At 63.2% G+C, this 16,647-nt stretch overlaps 2 protein-coding genes across 2 annotated transcripts; one reads left to right on the top strand and one right to left on the bottom strand.

Annotated features, from left to right (window-relative positions):
* The first annotated feature begins 1,894 nt into the window (after positions 1 to 1,894).
* Positions 1,895 to 6,890, top strand: SOHLH1 (spermatogenesis and oogenesis specific basic helix-loop-helix 1). The gene is made up of 8 exons (XM_087419565.1): positions 1,895 to 1,985; positions 2,313 to 2,444; positions 2,994 to 3,141; positions 3,589 to 3,710; positions 3,801 to 3,898; positions 5,156 to 5,312; positions 5,854 to 5,924; positions 6,520 to 6,890. Exons 1-8 carry the CDS (start codon positions 1,921 to 1,923, stop codon positions 6,723 to 6,725), a joined length of 999 nt encoding a protein of 332 aa, XP_087275691.1. The 5' UTR covers positions 1,895 to 1,920; the 3' UTR covers positions 6,726 to 6,890.
* A 5,492-nt stretch (positions 6,891 to 12,382) lies between these two features.
* Positions 12,383 to 15,628, bottom strand: LOC101406276 (uterocalin). The gene is made up of 6 exons (XM_087419564.1): positions 15,533 to 15,628; positions 15,267 to 15,400; positions 14,921 to 14,994; positions 14,462 to 14,572; positions 12,506 to 12,607; positions 12,383 to 12,408 (listed from the first exon to the last, which is right to left on the bottom strand). Exons 1-6 carry the CDS (start codon positions 15,626 to 15,628, stop codon positions 12,383 to 12,385), a joined length of 543 nt encoding a protein of 180 aa, XP_087275690.1.
* Between the last annotated feature and the right edge of the window lie 1,019 nt (positions 15,629 to 16,647).

Genomic DNA, 16,647 nt, shown 5'->3' with positions numbered 1-16,647 from the left:
CAGCCCAGAGCCCCTCCTGGGGCTATACTCTGTTCTCTGCCCCGTCCCAGACCCCGCTCCCTGGGCAGACTCCCACCAGACCTGGCTGCAGCAGCACCTGCCCCAGCTCCCTCCTGGGACAAGAGGCTCCCGTCCCTGTGAATTCCCCCAGCAACTAGCCCCCCACACCCACATTAGCCCACTAAAGTCCACCCACTGAAACGGGCACCTTGACCTTCACCCTTGCGGCCCTCTCCTTCGCTAAGGGGACCACCTCCTTGAAAGAGGAGGGGTCTCCACTTTCCCTATTCTTCCATCAATCCTTCAACAAACGTTGATGGAGCGACTCCTGCGTGCCCAGCACTGGGCAGCCCCTGGAGACCCAGCGAGAGGAGCAGACAGACCTGCGACCACGCATCTGGGGGAGGAGAGTGATGTTCTTCCGAAGCCCCCCAGAGAACCTGCAGAGACGGGGGCTGTGAGGAGTGCCCCCCTGGGGAGTGAGGCTTGAGCTGACAGGGTGGGGGAATGATGCGGCAGGGGAAGAGCAGGAGCCAAGTGGAGGCCTGCGTCAGGGCAGGGCCGGGCCAGGGCAGGGGTGGGGAAGGCAGAAAGGCCAGTCAGCCTTCAGGCAAGCCAGGGTGCTGGGGAAGGCACAGAGAGGGTGGGTGGGATCTAGGGTGGGGCTGGGAGGTGTCAGGATGCCTCCTGCCTCCTGGGTGCACCATGGCGCTGGCAGTAGGCAGAGCGTGCTGGAAGAGGGTGCGACTTGGGGGATGGGCACACATGGACCTTGGACCCGCTGGCCGTGCGGGGTAGGTGGGTACCCTCCACCCTGTCCCTAACCGGTCCCTGAGTCCCATAGATCTTGGCTAAACAGTTCTCAGACCAGCCTCCCCACTCACCTCAGCTGGCCCCTTCCTGGGCCATATCATCTCTGCCATGCATGTCCCTGGTCCCCACGCCCGCCTGCCCCACAACGCTCCAGAAAACTTCATCTACTCCTCACACACCTGTAGCTCCCTGGCCCCTCTGCTCTCAGGTGAGGCCAATTCCTCCTGCCACATACGGGGTCCTACCTGCCCACTTCCTGGCCCCTGGAGCCCAAGCCCACGTACCAGCCCAGGAAACGGCCTGGCCTCCTGCAGTGTTTTCTGCTGGGCACGCTGCCCATCCTATCCTTCTGGAAATCACCACTTCAACCCGAGAACACCCCCCTCCTGCCCTCTCCCTCTACAGGCTAGTAATTTACTTGTCTTCCGCCTCCCCTGCCCCCACCTAGTCGTGAGCTCCTGGAGGGCGGGGCTGGCGCCTCCAAATCACCAGCGCCCAGCTCGGGGCTGGCACCCAGGGGGCACCCACGGGAGGATAGGTGAGCGGAGACCACAGCGAGTGGGAGCTAGGCAGACCCCCGGGAAATGGGAGGAGGACCACTTGGGTTTGGCCCCCTACCCAGGTACCCGGCTGGGGGCTTGGAGTGGGTGGACCCAAGCCCTGAATTTCTAGTAGCACCTCCATGGGAGGAACTCTGCTGCACTAGCGGCTGGGGCGGCGCGCGGGTGGGGTGACACAGAGCACATGCATGGGGGCAGGCGCGCCTGGGGGCGGGCTCGGTGCCGGCTGCGCGGGAAGCACGTGGGGGCGGGCAGAGTACACGTGAGGGGGCGGGGCTGGCAGTCGCGCAAGCGTGGGGCGGGGCGCGCATGGGGCAGGGTAGAGCGCATGCGTGGGGCGGGCACGCGTGGGCGCGGGGAGCACGCGGGGAGATGCAGACTGCATGCGTGGGGCGGGGCGCGCCTTGTGGGGGCGGGCCAGGTGCTGGCGGGGTGGGAAGCACGTGGGGCGTGTAGGGCGCACGTGAGGGGGCGGGACGCGCACGCGTGGGGCAGGGCGCACGTGGGGGTCCTAGGCTTTGTTTCCAGCCCTAGCAGCTGTGCGCTCATGGCGTCCGTGGGTTCTGAGCAGGATAGTGGGGTTCTCCGAGTCCTCGCCCCCGGGGAATGCAGGTGAGGAGTTGGGGGGCCCTGGAGGGAGTCAGGTGGAAGGCTTCTGCCCAAAGGTGCATGGAATGTCTACGGCCCGATGGTTACGCCCAATTCAAATGGACTGAGTCGCCGGTCCCCACCTTTGCATGGCCCACCTGGGGCAGAGCTCCTAACCCCCAAACCTGGAGTGGGAGGAAGGGTGCCAGGAGGGAGGGCCCGGGCTGTGTTCCTGGGCGACCTAGGCCCTGTCCTGCACCCACTCTCCAAGGACGTCCGTTTCCGCATCTGGGCTCCAGAGGCTTTTCTGGGGTTCATGCATCACCCAGCCCTTGACTCCGTTGTCTGCAGCGGCTCTTCCTTGTCCGGCGCCCAGTGCTTCGAGGACCCCGGCCAGGGCTCAGGCCCGGTCAGGGCCCCTGTGGTGGCCGAGGGTCCCAGCTCCTGCCTCCCGCGGAATGTGCTCAGCGAGAGGGAGCGCAGGTGGGCGCCCGTGCGGTGGGGGCAAGGGAGGCTTGTAAAGGAGTGGGGGGCGCTGGAAGAGACAGATTTGTGGCTGCGACCAGGTTTTCAGACAGCTGGGACAGGCTTGTGGTGTTTGTCCAATAAAGGGACAGTGAGCACGTCTCCAAGATAAACAAGAAAAGCCGTAGAGGGGTTCCCGGGGATCACCATTGCAGCCCCCTATTTGCCCTGAAGCCCTAGGCATCTTGAGGTTATGTGTTTGGGACCCCTAGATCCCAGACTTTGTCTGGGACCCTCCCCTCCCCACCTCCTGGAGCAGGCCTGGGCTGCCTGTGGCTGGTGGCAAACATCTGGATAGCCTGTGGCCGGAGTCTAGGGCTCAGGGCCAATCTGCACTGACATGGATCCCTGAAGGGCTCAGACCCCATGGAGAGCTAACTCGTAGCCTTGGCCTGTGGTCATTTTACCTGAGAAGCTCCCGAGGCTGCTGTGAGGGAGATTCTGGTGGCTGCAGTCCTTTTTCCTGGCCAGCCTGCCTCACTGCCGTTTGTCACCTCCTGGAAGCAGGAAGCGGATCTCCATGAGCTGTGAGCACCTGCGGGCCCTGCTGCCCCGGTTCGACGGCCGGCGGGAGGACATGGCCTCGGTCCTGGAGATGTCCGTGCAGTTCCTCCGGCTTGCCAGCGCCCTGGTGCCCAGCCGAGAGCAGCACACTGTGAGTTGTACGTGGGCCACCTGGTCAGCCCCGCAGAGGAGCAGCTATGGGGCATCCCCCCCCACCCCCCGCCATCCCTCCACTTCCCTTGCCCTGCACGGCCAGGGCTGGCTGTGTTTTCGACAGGCTCTTTTCTCTCTCTCTACATTCTCCCCGCGCGCTGCCTCTGGGGGTGATGCCCGTGCCCCTGGAGACAGCTTTGGCCTCTAGTTATGTCACTTGTATGCCCGCCCACGGTGCCGAGGCCAGCAAGAGGTAAAAGTCCTGTGGCTGTGAGGTCCTTGGATGGGCAGCCTTTTGTCCCTCTCCCCCCTAGTCCTGAGGACCAGGGTCTGCAGTCAAGGTGGACCTCTGGGACCCTGGGCAGGGCAGCCAGTGACAGACCACAGCCCACTTTTCCTGTGGGTTTCCTGGATGACCATCGTCGTTTTTCATGTTTATGTTTAGTTTGTTCCTCCTGCCAAGGAGATGTGGCACAAGTGGCAGAAAGATGTTTTGCAGCTGGTCCTGGCGAGTCAGATCCCAGCAGGTGCACCAGACCCCGGCACAGGAGCATCTGGCGTGACCATGTTAGTGTCCCTTTCAGGGCCAGGGGACCCGTGGGGGCAGTGGACACACACTGCTTAGAGCCCCTCACCTTTTGTCTTTGTACTGTCCAGGCAACAGGACTCCCCAAGCTGTGCGACTGAGGGTGTGGATGAGGGCGAGGTCCCATCGGGGGTGGCCGAGGTGCTGGACGGGCCGCTGGCTCTCCTTGGTAAGTGTGAATGGGTACCGGGACCGTCGTGGGTGACATCCCTGTCCAGAGACAAGGTGGGTGAGCCCCGAAGGATGAATTCTGACCCTGAGGATGGCGGGGTCTATTCCCGAATAGGGGTTGGACGTTTAGTGTTGATTTTCTCACGGTGACAAAGCCATGTGTTGGGGTGAACCTCAGGGACCCCACGCTGTCCTCAGCTCTCATATGAAACAGGACGAGGGGTCCCATGAGGGGCAGATGTGTGGGCCGAGGTGGCTGCGAGTCGTTGGCCACTCTGGGGCTGCTCTCTCTCTCTCGTGTCCCCTGCCAGGGTCTCCGTCTGCCAGGGAATGGGGTCCATGCTAGCCAATCTCCTAGGCCACTCCTCTTCCCCGAGGACAGGTCCCCACCCGCTCTTTCACCCTGGGTCTCTAGGGGTCCCTGGGTCCCCCAGGAAGTGTGGGAACATAGAGGGACTTGCCCCGTCCTTGTTCCCCCTGCCAGCTGCTGCTGTATCCGGCTCCCAGGAGCAGCCCCCGCCCTGCAGCAGCCCTGCTCCCTGTCCCTTTGTGGGGCCAGAGGTCTGGCCCCCCTGCCCCATTCCGCTTCTCTGTTCTGTGATCGAGTGAGTCACGGGCCTCACGGCCGTTCCTTCCCCTGCTCGGGGCCTTGGTTCTCTGATGCCGCCCCTAGCTGAGCCACAGGCGCCTGTGATGAGTGTCCCCCCTTCACGCTGGATACCCCGCCCTGGCTTTGTGTCAGTCTTTGGACTGTGGCTGCTGGTGATGGTGTCTAAGCCACCCGTATGTGTTTGCCACATGCCATAGGCCCCAAGCGCCGTGGCAGGCAAGACCGTGCCCACCGAGGAGGGGAGGGGTCTCACTGTCAATGGGGCTGGCAGTGGAGCTGGGGCCACCAGGAAATTTTGGGACCCCCATGCAAGGCATGAGGGTCACACAGCAGAGAGCTAGGTCTGCGGGTGGAGCCCAAGGTCAGGGACTGTGGGTAGAGGCGGGGGAGGCAAGAGTGTCCCCAGGTCTGAGCCCCACGTAGTTGACCTGAGGCTGAGTGGGCACCTCCTCCAGGAAGCTTCCCTGGTTTTAGGTATGAGGTGCCTCTTCTCTCAGCGTTCATCTTCTCTTGGGTGCCTGTATGCCTCCTACTTCTGAGCCCCGCGTGTCCCCGTGCAGGGCGCAACGGGCAGGGGCTGAGATCTTCAGGGGAGGGCCGCTCTCTGGTGGGGGAAGGCTGACCCATGCTTCACTTGTCTCCTAGAGTCTCCCAGCCTGGTGCCCTGGCCCACAGGCCCAAGTCCCTCCAAGGCCTTGAGGCCACCACCACTCTGGCCTCGAGGGGATGAGGCTCAGACCTGCCTGGGCCAGGCTGGGCCTCCAGCTGAGGGGGCCAACATGGCCATGACACCAGACGCCAGGTGGGTGCCCCGGTGGGCGTGTGCATGTGTGTGCCTGGTGTGCATGAGCCGTCACACGTCTCCTTCCAACCCTGCCTGGACCTGCCCGTCTGGGAAGTGTGTGTTCCTTCCTGCCTTAGTGTCTGTGTGTGGACAGCTGAGGCCGCCAGCCCAGGCCCGGCTCAGCCAGACTCTGTCGTGTGGCTTCCTAATGTGTGTTTCTGAAAACACTTAGTCTTCCTAATTGTCCTCTGTTTTGGCTGATAGTAAATGAGTTTGCGTTTTGTGAGCCCGCACCAGCTGGGGTGTGGGCAGGGCGCGTGGTGTTGGCTGGAGAGGAACCAGCAGAGCCACAGCAGATGGCCAGTCTGCGCTCGGCGGGCAGGCTCGGCACTCTCCAGATCCATTGATGCAGCTGAGCGGGCCTGGGGCGGGCGGGAGGGAGCACCCCGTTTGTCTCTGATCGTGAAACCGCGTTTCAGGGCCCCCACCTTTCTCTTGAGGTAGGAGGACCGGGGTCCGCTTGGGCCCACTCAGGGTGGGGTCTTCTTGCCCCATCCAGATCCGTGTCGAGATGTGATGTGGAAGACCGGACGTCCTTCCTGCTGACTGCCAGTCCCGACTGGTGGCTGGGTGAGTGGGGGACGCTCGGTGGAGGCCACCCACGCCCTGGTCGGGGCCAGCTTTGGGGGCTCAGCCAAGCCCCATGCGGGCTGGGCAGGCAGCTGGGATTGTTGCCTAGGCCCAGTTTGCTGTGTGACACCAGGGTCCTAGTGTCTGTGTCTGAGCTCCTTTGTCCTCCTGTGTGGGTGGTGGTCGGGACTACTGGCAAGGGGAACGAAAGGGAACGTGTGTGTGTGCCTGAGTGAGAGCGTGTGAGTGTACGGTGTGGGGGCTGGTTGTGTGGTGTGTGAGTCAAGAGTCGGTGCCCGTTCTCTCGACTGTGTCCCCCAAAGGCTCCTGGATGTGTGATGAGTCGAGTGTTTCTAGGATTTAGCATCGGGGGGAGACGTCTTCCTGGTTCTGGCCTGGTGGGTCTCCTGGGTGTCTGGCAGGGCTGGTGGGTGTGGGCCCCCCACCTGGTCATCTCACACATGAGCCAGGGGCTTCTGAGTCGGGCGGGACAGATGGACAGAGGTGGGCCCTCTTGTGCACACTGAGCCCACTCTGCACGCCCCGGGCACCGGGGTACCTGCCCGCCCTGCTGACATGTCCCGTCTGCTTCCAGGGTCCCTGGAGGGCAGAGGCGGCAGTGCGCCGGCCAGGAGCACCCCATCGGACAGGGCAGAGCTGAGCTTCCTCGTGGACCCCGAGCCCGGCTCCCAGGAGCTCTCGGATGGCCCCCTAGAGCCGTGGGGCTCAGACGTGGGTGGCCCCGGCCTGGCCCTGCGGGACGAGGTGGACAGCCTCTTCCCTGAGTTTTTTACCTACTAGGCGGCTGGGGGCCTGCCAGGCCGCAGGGAGGGGTGCTCGGGGGCTTGTGTGGACGCTCGGGCATTTTATTGTTTTGGGTTTAGGTTGCAGCTGTGCCGATCCGGGGCTGGCAGGGCTGCTGTGAGTGGAGGCTGCATATTAAAGAGAAAGCGATTTTCCTGGAGGAGAGAGGACTTGTGTGTAGTTGACGTGATTCACTGGGCAGATGGCGCCACTTCCGTTCAGGCTGCAGGCACCTGCCTGGGGTTTTGCTTCTGTGACATTCTGGCCCTCGTGGGATCCCTAAATAACGGGGCCTCGGGGTGGTGGGGTGCCGGGGTGTGTCATAGACTGAGAGTTCTGTGTCCCCTGGGCCCGCTCTCCGGAGAGGTGGTTTGGGGTCCTAGCTCCTCGTGCTCATGAGGCTGGTGTGAGCTGGGGGCCTCGTGGCCCAAAGGGATCTGTCGGGAGGCCCTGGCTAGTGCTCTCTCTCCAGGCCTGGGTGCCTCAAGGGCATTCGCTGCTAGTGGCCCCTGCATTCCCCACACAGGGGGGCGTTGGCCCAGGGCAGAGCCCACCTGGCTTCAGAGTTCTGGAACTCCCTCCCCTCCCCCCGGTGGGCACAGCTCCAGCCCCAGCTGCTCCTGATCCTCAGGCTCCGGGGGAGGGCCGGGTTATGGCAAGGGGTGGCCCAAGCCCCTGTGGACTGTGTTTCAGCCACAGTGGGGTGGGCACCTGTCTCCGACCCAGGCTGACCGCGGGCTCCCCTTGTTCAGTCCCTTGCAGAGACACTGGGCTCCTGGCTCCTAGTGACCCCCCAGTGAGTGCTCTAGGGGTAGAGGGGTCTCTGCCCTCCAGGAGAGGAGGGTCTCCTGCATGTGGGCTCAGAGCCCCCTGCTACCCGCCCGCCCCACACCTCCACGCACCTCCACCCCCGTGGCCAGAATGTTCTGTTCGTTCTCTGGCTGAGACTGCAGGAAAGGTGGGAGCAGCCGTGGGCAGGAGGCGGAGCAGAGCCAGTGGCATCAGGAACCCTGCCCTGAGGGAACTGGAGAGGACCTGGGAGGAGCCCGGGGGAGGTCCAGGTGGGCGCCCTGGGCCACCATCCTCAGGACCCGCATGTTCTCCCCTCCCCGTGGGCTTCTTGAAGACCCTGAGCAGAGCCGGGGTGTGTCTGAGGGAGTGCTGCCTTCAGGCCTGGGGCTGAACAGAGCCGTGGTCAGCAGGCTGCAGCCCTGTTCCAGGAGCCCTGTCTGTGGAAGGGCCTCCACGGGCCTGGCTGCCCAGGTTCCAGAAACATTCCAGACCCTGAGAATGTGAGTGTGCAGGCGGGCTCTGGGGTCCATCCTTACTGTTCTGGTTCCTCAGTGGTTGTCAAGTCATACAGCCTCATTTCACGAGTGTCCCCTAAAAGACCACGTGTGCATCTGTTCATGTGTGCGCGTGCCTGTGTTTGTGCCCGCCTGTGGATTGGTGTGCATGTATGCAGGCCAGTGTCTCTCCTCGGCAGATTGGGACTCTGCAGATCTTCGGGGTCTTAGCTCACCGGCCCCCACGTGCAGCCCCCAACTCTGCCCTGTGTCCCCTGCCGGGTGGAGACGATGAGTTCGTCTCCTGTTGCTGGTCCAGCGGGAGGTGGCTGAGCACAGGCTGTGGGTGTTCCCTGTGGGCACTGCGGTGGGGCTGAGCGAGCACCCTGCCCTGCCGCACGTGGAGAGCTTCTGGTTCCCCAGCCGGGAGGGGCCCCCAAGGCATTGCCCCCCAGAGCAGCATTGCCCTCCAGGGCAGATTGCTGAGCTGTGTGAGCCCTGCTCTCCCACCTCAGAACAGATGAACAGGCTCTGCCTGGCGCCTCCGCTGGGGCCTGCCGGATGCTCTCTCTGTGGGAGGCCCCCAGGGTCTCTGGCCAGGCTGACCTGGACGAGCCGGGTCCTGAGCTCTGGGCAGCCCACTGTGCCGGCCTCACCCAAGTTCCCTGTGAGGGGGTCAGGAAGATGGGACTCGAGCTTGTTCAGAACTCTGACGGAGGGGCAGATGGGTGGGACCAGTCCTGACCCTCAGGCTCCCCACAGCAAGGTGAGGGACAGGATCCTCCTCAGGAGACAGGGCTCAATCTGTGTTGCCTCGAGCCAGTGTTGAGAAGGATCCCGAGGCCCGGTCAGGCTTGGGGCGAGAGCAGTGGTTGATTAAAGGCCGGCCCCGGGAGTGGAGGAGAGAGTCGGTGGCTTGGAGCTGTAGGGTTCCACTGGCCCGGCCCTGGGGGTCCTGTGGGCCCGACCTGCAGGCCTGAGGCTGTGGACACAGGCTTGTCTCGGTCTCTGCAGCATCCCGAGAGGGCGGGGTTCCCTCCCTGGGGCAGTGAGGGGCTGTGGGCTTCGGCTGTCTCTGGGCCCTCGGCTGTGGCTGTGGCTGCTGCTGAAGCTGGAAGGAGCCATGGGGGTTCAGGGAACAGCTGTCTTCCCACCACCCGCCCCGGCCCTGTTTGAACCGCAGGCCCGCTGTTGTTGGCCTTAACTGCGTTCAGGAGCGAGTCAGAAGCCTTCACGTCAGTGATGACCGGCTTGGTTTTGGGAGTTGGTTGGAGTGGCTTCAGCGTGACCTCCCCCTGAGTTCTCAAGGTGACCCTCTCCCCCCACCAGAAGGGCCTGTTGCCTGGAAGTAGGACATAGTGGGTGCTGTCTGCACAGAGGAGACGGCCCAGCAGGACCCCAGACACCGTCAGGCCACACCCTCACCCTCTCCCCGGTCCACCCAGCCCTCAGCTCAGGACCTTCTTGTGGGGCAGAGTCAATGGCTAGGCCTGGTAGAGATCAGCTGGCTGTGGGTGCAAGCCCCGCCCTCAGTGCAGTTGTTGCTGGAGTCTGGGGTTTCTGAAGCCACTTTTGGAAGCGTGCCTTGGAGCCAGCTTAGCTCTGAAGACAGGACCGGGTCCCTTTGCCGTTAACCCGAGGCCCCCAGCCCTGCCTGCCTAGCACCCTGGGGGGAATTCGAGCTGGGGGAGTAAGCGGTGATGGTCGTGTCCATCACCCCCTTCCAGGCCAGGACTGGGCAAAGTGGCCGTGTCCACGGGCGGTTAGAATTGCTCTGCTGCTGTCTGCTGGTGGGAGGGAGTGTCCCTAGGCTGCAGGCGAAGCAGGGGCCCCAGGATGGGGAGGGGGCATCGTCCAGTGGGGAGGTGCCGTGGGCCCCCTGCGGTTCCTGGGGGCTCTGGGGTCCTGGGGTGCAGCACAAGCTCAGAACAGGGACATAGCCTATGAAGGAATCACACAAGGAGTGGATGGTGAGTAACCTGCAAACAGGTCTTGACGTCAACTGGATGTTTATTCAGCCCACGAACTGTCCCAAGAGGCCACCTGGTGCCAGGCCAGGGCACCTGGCCTGGGGCTTGTTTCTCCAGAGTAAACCCAACATCAGGCTGCCTCTTCCCCTCTCCTCCAGGTGCTCTGTTCCCCAGGAGGGGCCAGACCCCAACCGCATCAGACCCCCAGGCAAGGGAACGGGTGGGTGGGGGAGGGACCCACAGGTCCCGTGGCCCCCAGAGGGGACTCAGCTCAGCGTAGTGAGGGTGGAAGTGGAGGCCGGGATGGGGCATGAGGAAAAAAAGCCTCCTGGGGAGAAAGGGAGGGAGTGGGGACTGGGGGCTCTGGTGAGAGCAGCTTGTGCTGAGATGAAGAGACGAGGGGGAGACAGGGTGCCCCAAGACCAGGACCCGGACAGGCGGGAGAGTAGCCTGGGCACTCACGGGGTGGACCAGGGGTTGGGGCTGCCCAAGGACCAGCGCTGGATGCTGCAAAGAACGTGGAAAGGACAGGCAGCGTGAGGGCTGCCCAGGTGGTCCAGCCAGGGGAAAGGCGCTTTCTGCCACCTTCGGTGAGACAGACAGAGGCCGGTGAGGACGGAGGTCTGGAGCTGTGGGGCCATGCGAGTTGGCGGCAGGGCGATGTGAAGGAGGTCTCAGCACTCTCGGGGGAGAAGGAAGACAGATACAGGTGGTGACACGGGCTTCTGAAGGAGGAGGCGGAGGTGGGGAGGGGGCTCTGGGGGAGCACAGAGGGGAGCCAGGCAGGGTGGGCCCGGTCAGAGCTGCCCTGAGTGCTGAGGTATGGTCTGAGGTGGGACCCAGGGGCTGGGAGCCGTGTCCCAGCCGTAGGGGGCGGGTGGTTCCCTCCTCTGACCAAGGGGCAGTGTGGCGAGCTCCCTCTCATGCAGGGCTGACACAGATGTTGCTGCTGCATGGCAGAGCCCTCCAGGAGAGACCGTCTGGGGGGCCCTCAGCCCCTGGAGAGAGCCCCCTGCCCTGGGACAGGACTGGGCTTGATGCTTAGCCTGAACGTGGCGGCCTTGGGAGAGCAAAGGGGCTCGTCCACTCTGGGCCGGGGGGCTCCCCAAGGCTGGGATCCCGTGGAGAGGGAGTCTGGGGGGCTCAGGCTGGCTGCCTGGGCTCCGGCACGGGGTGGTGGGAGCCCGGGCTGGGCACTGGGTGCAGTGGAGGGCGCTGCAGTCGGGCGCCCGTCACGCTCGGGTGACTTGGGGAGGGATAGTGTTCCCTGCTGCCTGCCCAGCCACCAGCCCCGCCCTCGGGGCCTCAGCCACTGTCCTGTGGGGAGGACTCAAGCACGTGGTCAAAAGGGGCTTCTTGAGCTAAATGCAGCCTGGACTCGGGACGAAGCTGCACAGGCTTAGTTGGCGGACCTGGCCAGAGCTGGTTGTTTCTGCCACAAGACCCTGCTGCCGTCACCACCATGTGGCGAGCCCTGGGACCGCCACTGCCCGCAGCCCCGAGACTGAGGGGCCAGAGTGGCTGTGGGGTCCAGCCTCACCCCCTCTCTGCACCGTCTCCTGTCATCGCCTCTGGACTGCGTCCTAGTGAACTCCTGTCTTCCCTGAACTGTGTGGATATGAGCCCGTGGTAGGCTCAGTCTCACCAGGAGGGTCCCCATCCCCTGTGCCCTGCGGCCCTGGCCCGGGGTTGGGGTGTCAGTGGGCACCTCCTGGCCGCCGTGAGGTCACCAGTCGGGCTCCTGGTCCGGGTGAAGCCCCCCTCCACCAATAAAGCACACTGGGTTGGGGGGGCAATCATTTATTGGGGACACCAGGGAAGGTCTCCAGAAGGGTGGGGGCTGCTTCCCAGGGCGTGGGGTCAGCTGAAGTCTCCTCGGGTCAGCCTTGATTTTCTGGTCCTTTGGGGACAGTGGCAGAGTGCCTGGGAGGTGTCCCTGTGAGTGGGAGGGGCACGCTGGGCTCAGGGCTGGGGGTCAGGGACAGAGGGGCTGATCTGCGGGAGGGGTGGGGGCACTGTCCCCAGAGCCAGGGGCCTGATGCTCCTGCTGCCCTGCGCCGTCCTTGGGGCTAGGGACTGGGGCCGTGTGTTAGCGAGCAGCCTGCTCTCCCACACCCCTCCTCCCACAGACCCCCCCCGAGCCTGCCCACAGGCCCCCTGCTGCCCCAGGCTGCCCGTGTCCGTCCTCCGGGGACTCGATGGGCGTCCCTGTCTTGGGTCCTGCCCGTGGCACTGGCATTTTGAATCTCTCCAAGCCATCAGCTCCACGCTGGCCCGGCTGCTTCCCATGTGTGGAGCAGCACCCGGCCGTTTGCCCCCCGAGGGCCTCCCGTGCCCACCTGCCGCCGCCCCTGCAGGGTCAGAAGTCACCTACCTGGGCCCCACGGCCAGGGCCTACCTACTGGTGGGCGTGGAGGCAGCGATCTGTGGAGAGAGGAGCAGAGAGGAGCAAGGTGTGCTGAGCAGGCGTCTGGGCCGAGGCCCTCAGCCTCCTGAGGCTGGCGGTGGGGTGGGCACCTACCAGTCTGGGTCAGGTCAACGATGTTGGTCGAGTGGATCCCATGGGTTTTACAGTATTTTCTAAACATCCACAGGACGTCCGGGCTCACAGTAGGGGTCCGGCCTGTGGACAGAGTGATGGGGCTGTCCCTCTTGCTGGTCATTTGGGACAATGGGCAGTGGGTACTGGGGGCTTGGAGACTGCTCCAGATTTTCAGGGTGCAGGCGTGGTTGTGGGGACAGGCGCTGCTGTGACCACGTGGAGAGGTGTGCCAGATGGCCCCAGGCTGCGTCAGTGAGGAGTGAGGGCCCCATAGGGCTCGCTCGACATCGCGGGTGGGGTCCGGCCTCTCCTTGGGTCCCGGTCATCACATCCCCGTGCGTTTATTCCACGCTGGGATAGAGGGCTGGGGCCCAAGGAGAGTCCACGTCCTTGACAAGCTGGCTTAAAGGAGAGCAAACCGATAGACACAGCTGTTTTGGGAAGGGCCGTGACAACAGGTGGGGACACACATGTGAAGATGTGCTCCGGCTGCACGTCCTGTGACCCCAGCCCTGAGAACCGACCCCACAGAGCAGAAGCAAAGAGCTTCGGGGCCAAGGCTGCTGGCGGCTCCCCACGAGGCAGCCCCGGTGCAGTGACCACCTGGCTGGTCAGCAGCCCCCCGAGTCCCCATACATAGACAGCTGGAGTATCGGTGGCGTTCAGTCAGATGCTGGAGACGACATGAGAAGTTGTCCCCACACTCTTAAGTGCTGAGCCAGAACCCAAGGCCTGGGGGCAGCCAGTGGTTCCTGGACATTTGGACCTTGAGGGCCAGTACACACCACCCAGCCAACCCTGCAGTTTTGGGGGCCCAGCACAGGGTTGCCGGCCTGCACATTTACTAAGTCAGGTCATCTTAACAATGCTACCTGCAGCGGGTAGAACTGGGTCCCCCAAAGGGATGTGTCCAAGTCCTTAGCCCCGGAAGCTGGGAAGGGACCTTATTTGGAAACAGTGTCTTTGCAGGTGTGATTAAGTTAAGGTTACTGGGATGAGGAGATCATTCTGGATTCGGGGCTGGTCCTACATCTAAGGACAAATGTCTTTTAAGAAAAAGAGGAAGATCTGAGACACAGAGAAGCCACATGAAGACAGAGGCAGAACGTGGGGTGAAGTGGCCACAGCCCAGGGCTGCCGGGGGCACCAGGAGCTGGGAGGGGCGGGAGGGACCCTCCCCTGGAGGCTCCAGAAGGAGCTGGGAAGGAACCAACCACGGCAGCCACAGCTTGATTCTGACCCTAGCCTCCGGAACCCCTGTGGCCAGCGAAATCCAACCAACAGCCCTTACATTTTTCAGACCCAGTGTGAGGTCGCCAGTCTATACATTTCCTAAATTACAGACATTCTAACAAGCCACCATGTCCCGACTCTGCCATTTCACAGAGAAAGGACACTTCATCCCCAAACCCAGGGCCCCGTCATCTCCCAAGGGAGAGAGAAAGGCATTGTACACAGGGCCTCATCTGTCACTCTCGTTATTCCTGGAGACCAGGCCCCTCCGGGGCGGCAGCAGCCCCAGAGGATGTGGGGGAGGTGGATGTGGGGCTGTGTGGGTCTGCAGCCATTTGCGCCCGCTGGCAAGATGAAAGGACGTGCTCAACCTTCACTCTTCACTTGGGAGTCGATGCAATCGGAAGTTTTCTTAGAACTTTCCTTAATGTTGTCTATTTTTGATTCTCAAGAAGGTGAGAAGGTGGAGGTTTATCTGAGCTGCTGTCTGCTGGCATGTGTGTGTTTCTCATGTGTTTATCTGTTATTTATGACTCTCCTGTTTCCAGGTGGCCTCGAGGCAGCTGGGGTCCCTCTGTCTCCTGCCAGCTCTTGCTCAGTGTCCACCCTGGGGACAGGCAGGGGGCTGGGAGGTGGGGGGTGGGATGGAGTCTGTGTGTGAGTGCCGCTGGCTGGGGGGGTCTCTGGGAGGGGGGCACTTACTGAAGAGGTTCACCACCATCGTCTCCTTCCCGTGTTTCACGCTGTGGGTGCAGAATATGGCGAAGTGCTGGGGGTCTACTTTCTCTAAGAAGATCATCTTGTGACTGGAATCTGTGAATCGGGGGTGGGGTGGGACGGGAGGTGAGGGGGTGTGAATTCTCTACCAGGCTAGAACCGGACCCTGGGACCACTCGCATCCCTTCTGACGACTTGCCCCTCGTGACCAGCCGGGCCCCAGGCAGGGGCAGGACTGGGTGCAGACCTCCACCCTTCCCAGACACCTCCGGCAGCCCATCCCCCCCCCCCCCCCCCCCGGCAGACAGTACCCTCAGGGGTGCCGTGGCCGGCCGGGGGACACTGTCCTGTGAAGCAGGAGGCTGAGCTCCTGGCCGTACTCCACCCTGAGCTCCCTGGGGGCTCCCCGCTCCAGGCTGGACAGCACTGACCGTTGGTACTTACGGTTCACCGTGTACTGAAACTTCTTTCCTGTTTTATTCGCCGTCATTGTAGTCGGGACACACACACCCTTTACCCTGGGGAGGGATGACAAGCCCCCTTACACCCTGGCGTCCAGAAGGCGTGGCTCGGGCATTCTCCCTGGAGCCCCTCAGTGGGACTGGTGGGGCTTGGCCACACTGGACCTCAGACACTTGTGTCCTTGCCCTGCCCCACATCGCCTCTGGCCTTCAGTGTCCCCTCTTACCCTCCAACACCTGAGTACAAGGCTGCGAGGTGGGCAAGGGGTGGGGGCGTGGGGGGCTCACCTGGGCCTCGGCCCCGTGGGGCGCCCTCTTCCCAAACTTACTTTCTGTGGACGTGCAACTGCAGGCTCTTAGGGGTCACCTGGATGTTGTGGATGAAGAACTTCATGTCCGTATCCTTTGTTATGAATTTTGGTTCGTTGGAGGCCATTGCTACTGAGAACCATTTGCCCTTGACCTGCCAAGCAGAGGTGGGTGTGCTGGTTCAGGTGAGGGCGCAGCTGGGGGCTGGGGGGGCGCCCTGTCCTGTCCCCACTTGCCCCTGCCCCCAGCCACCTTCTCCTCCCTCTCAGATGCCTGAGGCTGATACCAGCTTCTCGTCGAAGTTGGGGTCCCCAGGGCCCTTGTGCAGGGCCTGGAGGCCGCCAAGCAGAGTCAGCCCCACGGCCAGCAGCAGGAGGCTCATGGTCAGGCAGGAGTGGCCGAAGGAGACCAGTGGCGCCTCAGACAAGGGTCCAGAGCCTGTGGTGGTGGCTCTTTTGTTCCCGGCCAGGAGAGGGTTCCTGGCCACGTGGCGGGCTGTCACTGGTCCCCTCCCGTTGGCCACAATTACCCTCTATTTGTTGAGGCTGCGGCTAACAATGGACACTTTGCGACTGGTCCACAAACCCCCTGCCCATCCGTGTTGGCAGTCATGCTGTTTCCAAGAACAACAGGCTGCGCCCGCCTGGGCTGGCGTCCAGGATCCTCGTGTTCCCACCGGTAATTGAGTCACGAGCTCCTTGCTGACGTGGCAGACCTTGCGGCCTTGAGGTCTCTGGATGGCCACCAAACGTTTGTGTGGCTTGGATGTGGTGTTCCGGGACTCAGCAGGTGGTCCCAGGGGAGCCGGAGCACTCGATGCCGCACTGGGGGCCACCAGCCCTGGTTTTAGGGACCCTGTCTGCTCTGTGAAACAGGCTTGGGCCACACTGCCGGGCCCCCTCAGGGCACTGCCCACCTGGGCAGAGCAAGGCGAGGCCTCGGTCCTGGGAGGGAGGGCCGGGAGCCAGGTGTGCCCCCAGCTCAGCTCTGGTCTGCTGGGTGACTGGAACTGGCTTTATTCTGAACTCCTTGAGCTGCACAGAGACCCGCAGGGCCAACGGGCACAGAGCAGGCAGGCGCTCCACAGCCAGCCCCACCCCACGGGCCTGTGTCCCTAGGTTCTCTGAGCCTCAGCGTTCTCTTCTTGAAAGTGGCTGTGAGGACTCTACGCCTGCCGCCCCGTTTCTAGACTCCTTGAAGGTGCTCATGTGGGGTCCCCCATCTCCAGCTCCCTCTGGCCTCCACCGAAGCTGCGGCCTTGTCCCGTTCACTAGGCTGTTGTCTTCCCTCCCCTCTCCCTCCCCCTGCAGTACCTTCTCATTGAAGCCGCTGCACCTGATACAAAACCCCACAAGCATAGTTACGAGAAAGGACATTACACGTCACACTCACCTGGGAATG

Source organism: Ceratotherium simum, chromosome 29 (assembly GCF_057802395.1).
Source record: "Ceratotherium simum simum isolate JZ-2026a chromosome 29, ASM5780239v1, whole genome shotgun sequence".
In the NCBI taxonomy this organism is placed as follows: Eukaryota; Metazoa; Chordata; class Mammalia; order Perissodactyla; family Rhinocerotidae; genus Ceratotherium; species Ceratotherium simum.
Note: the sequence above shows the minus strand (reverse complement) of the source record. Positions and strands in the feature narration are given on the sequence as shown.

Excerpts from the sequence above, each read along its gene's own strand:
- SOHLH1 (XM_087419565.1), top strand. The coding sequence starts at position 1,921 with ATGGCGTCCGTGGGTTCTGAGCAGGATAGTGGGGTTCTCCGAGTCCTC. Across the intron at positions 2,445-2,993 it reads CTCAGCGAGAGGGAGCGCAG|GAAGCGGATCTCCATGAGCT; the intron begins GTGGGCGCCCGT and ends TCCTGGAAGCAG. Across the intron at positions 3,142-3,588 it reads CCAGCCGAGAGCAGCACACT|TTTGTTCCTCCTGCCAAGGA; the intron begins GTGAGTTGTACG and ends GTTTATGTTTAG.
- LOC101406276 (XM_087419564.1), bottom strand. The coding sequence starts at position 15,628 with ATGAGCCTCCTGCTGCTGGCCGTGGGGCTGACTCTGCTTGGCGGCCTC. Across the intron at positions 12,608-14,461 it reads GATGGTGGTGAACCTCTTCA|GCCGGACCCCTACTGTGAGC; the intron begins GTAAGTGCCCCC and ends CTCTGTCCACAG. Across the intron at positions 12,409-12,505 it reads CGTTGACCTGACCCAGACTG|ATCGCTGCCTCCACGCCCAC; the intron begins GTAGGTGCCCAC and ends CTCTCTCCACAG.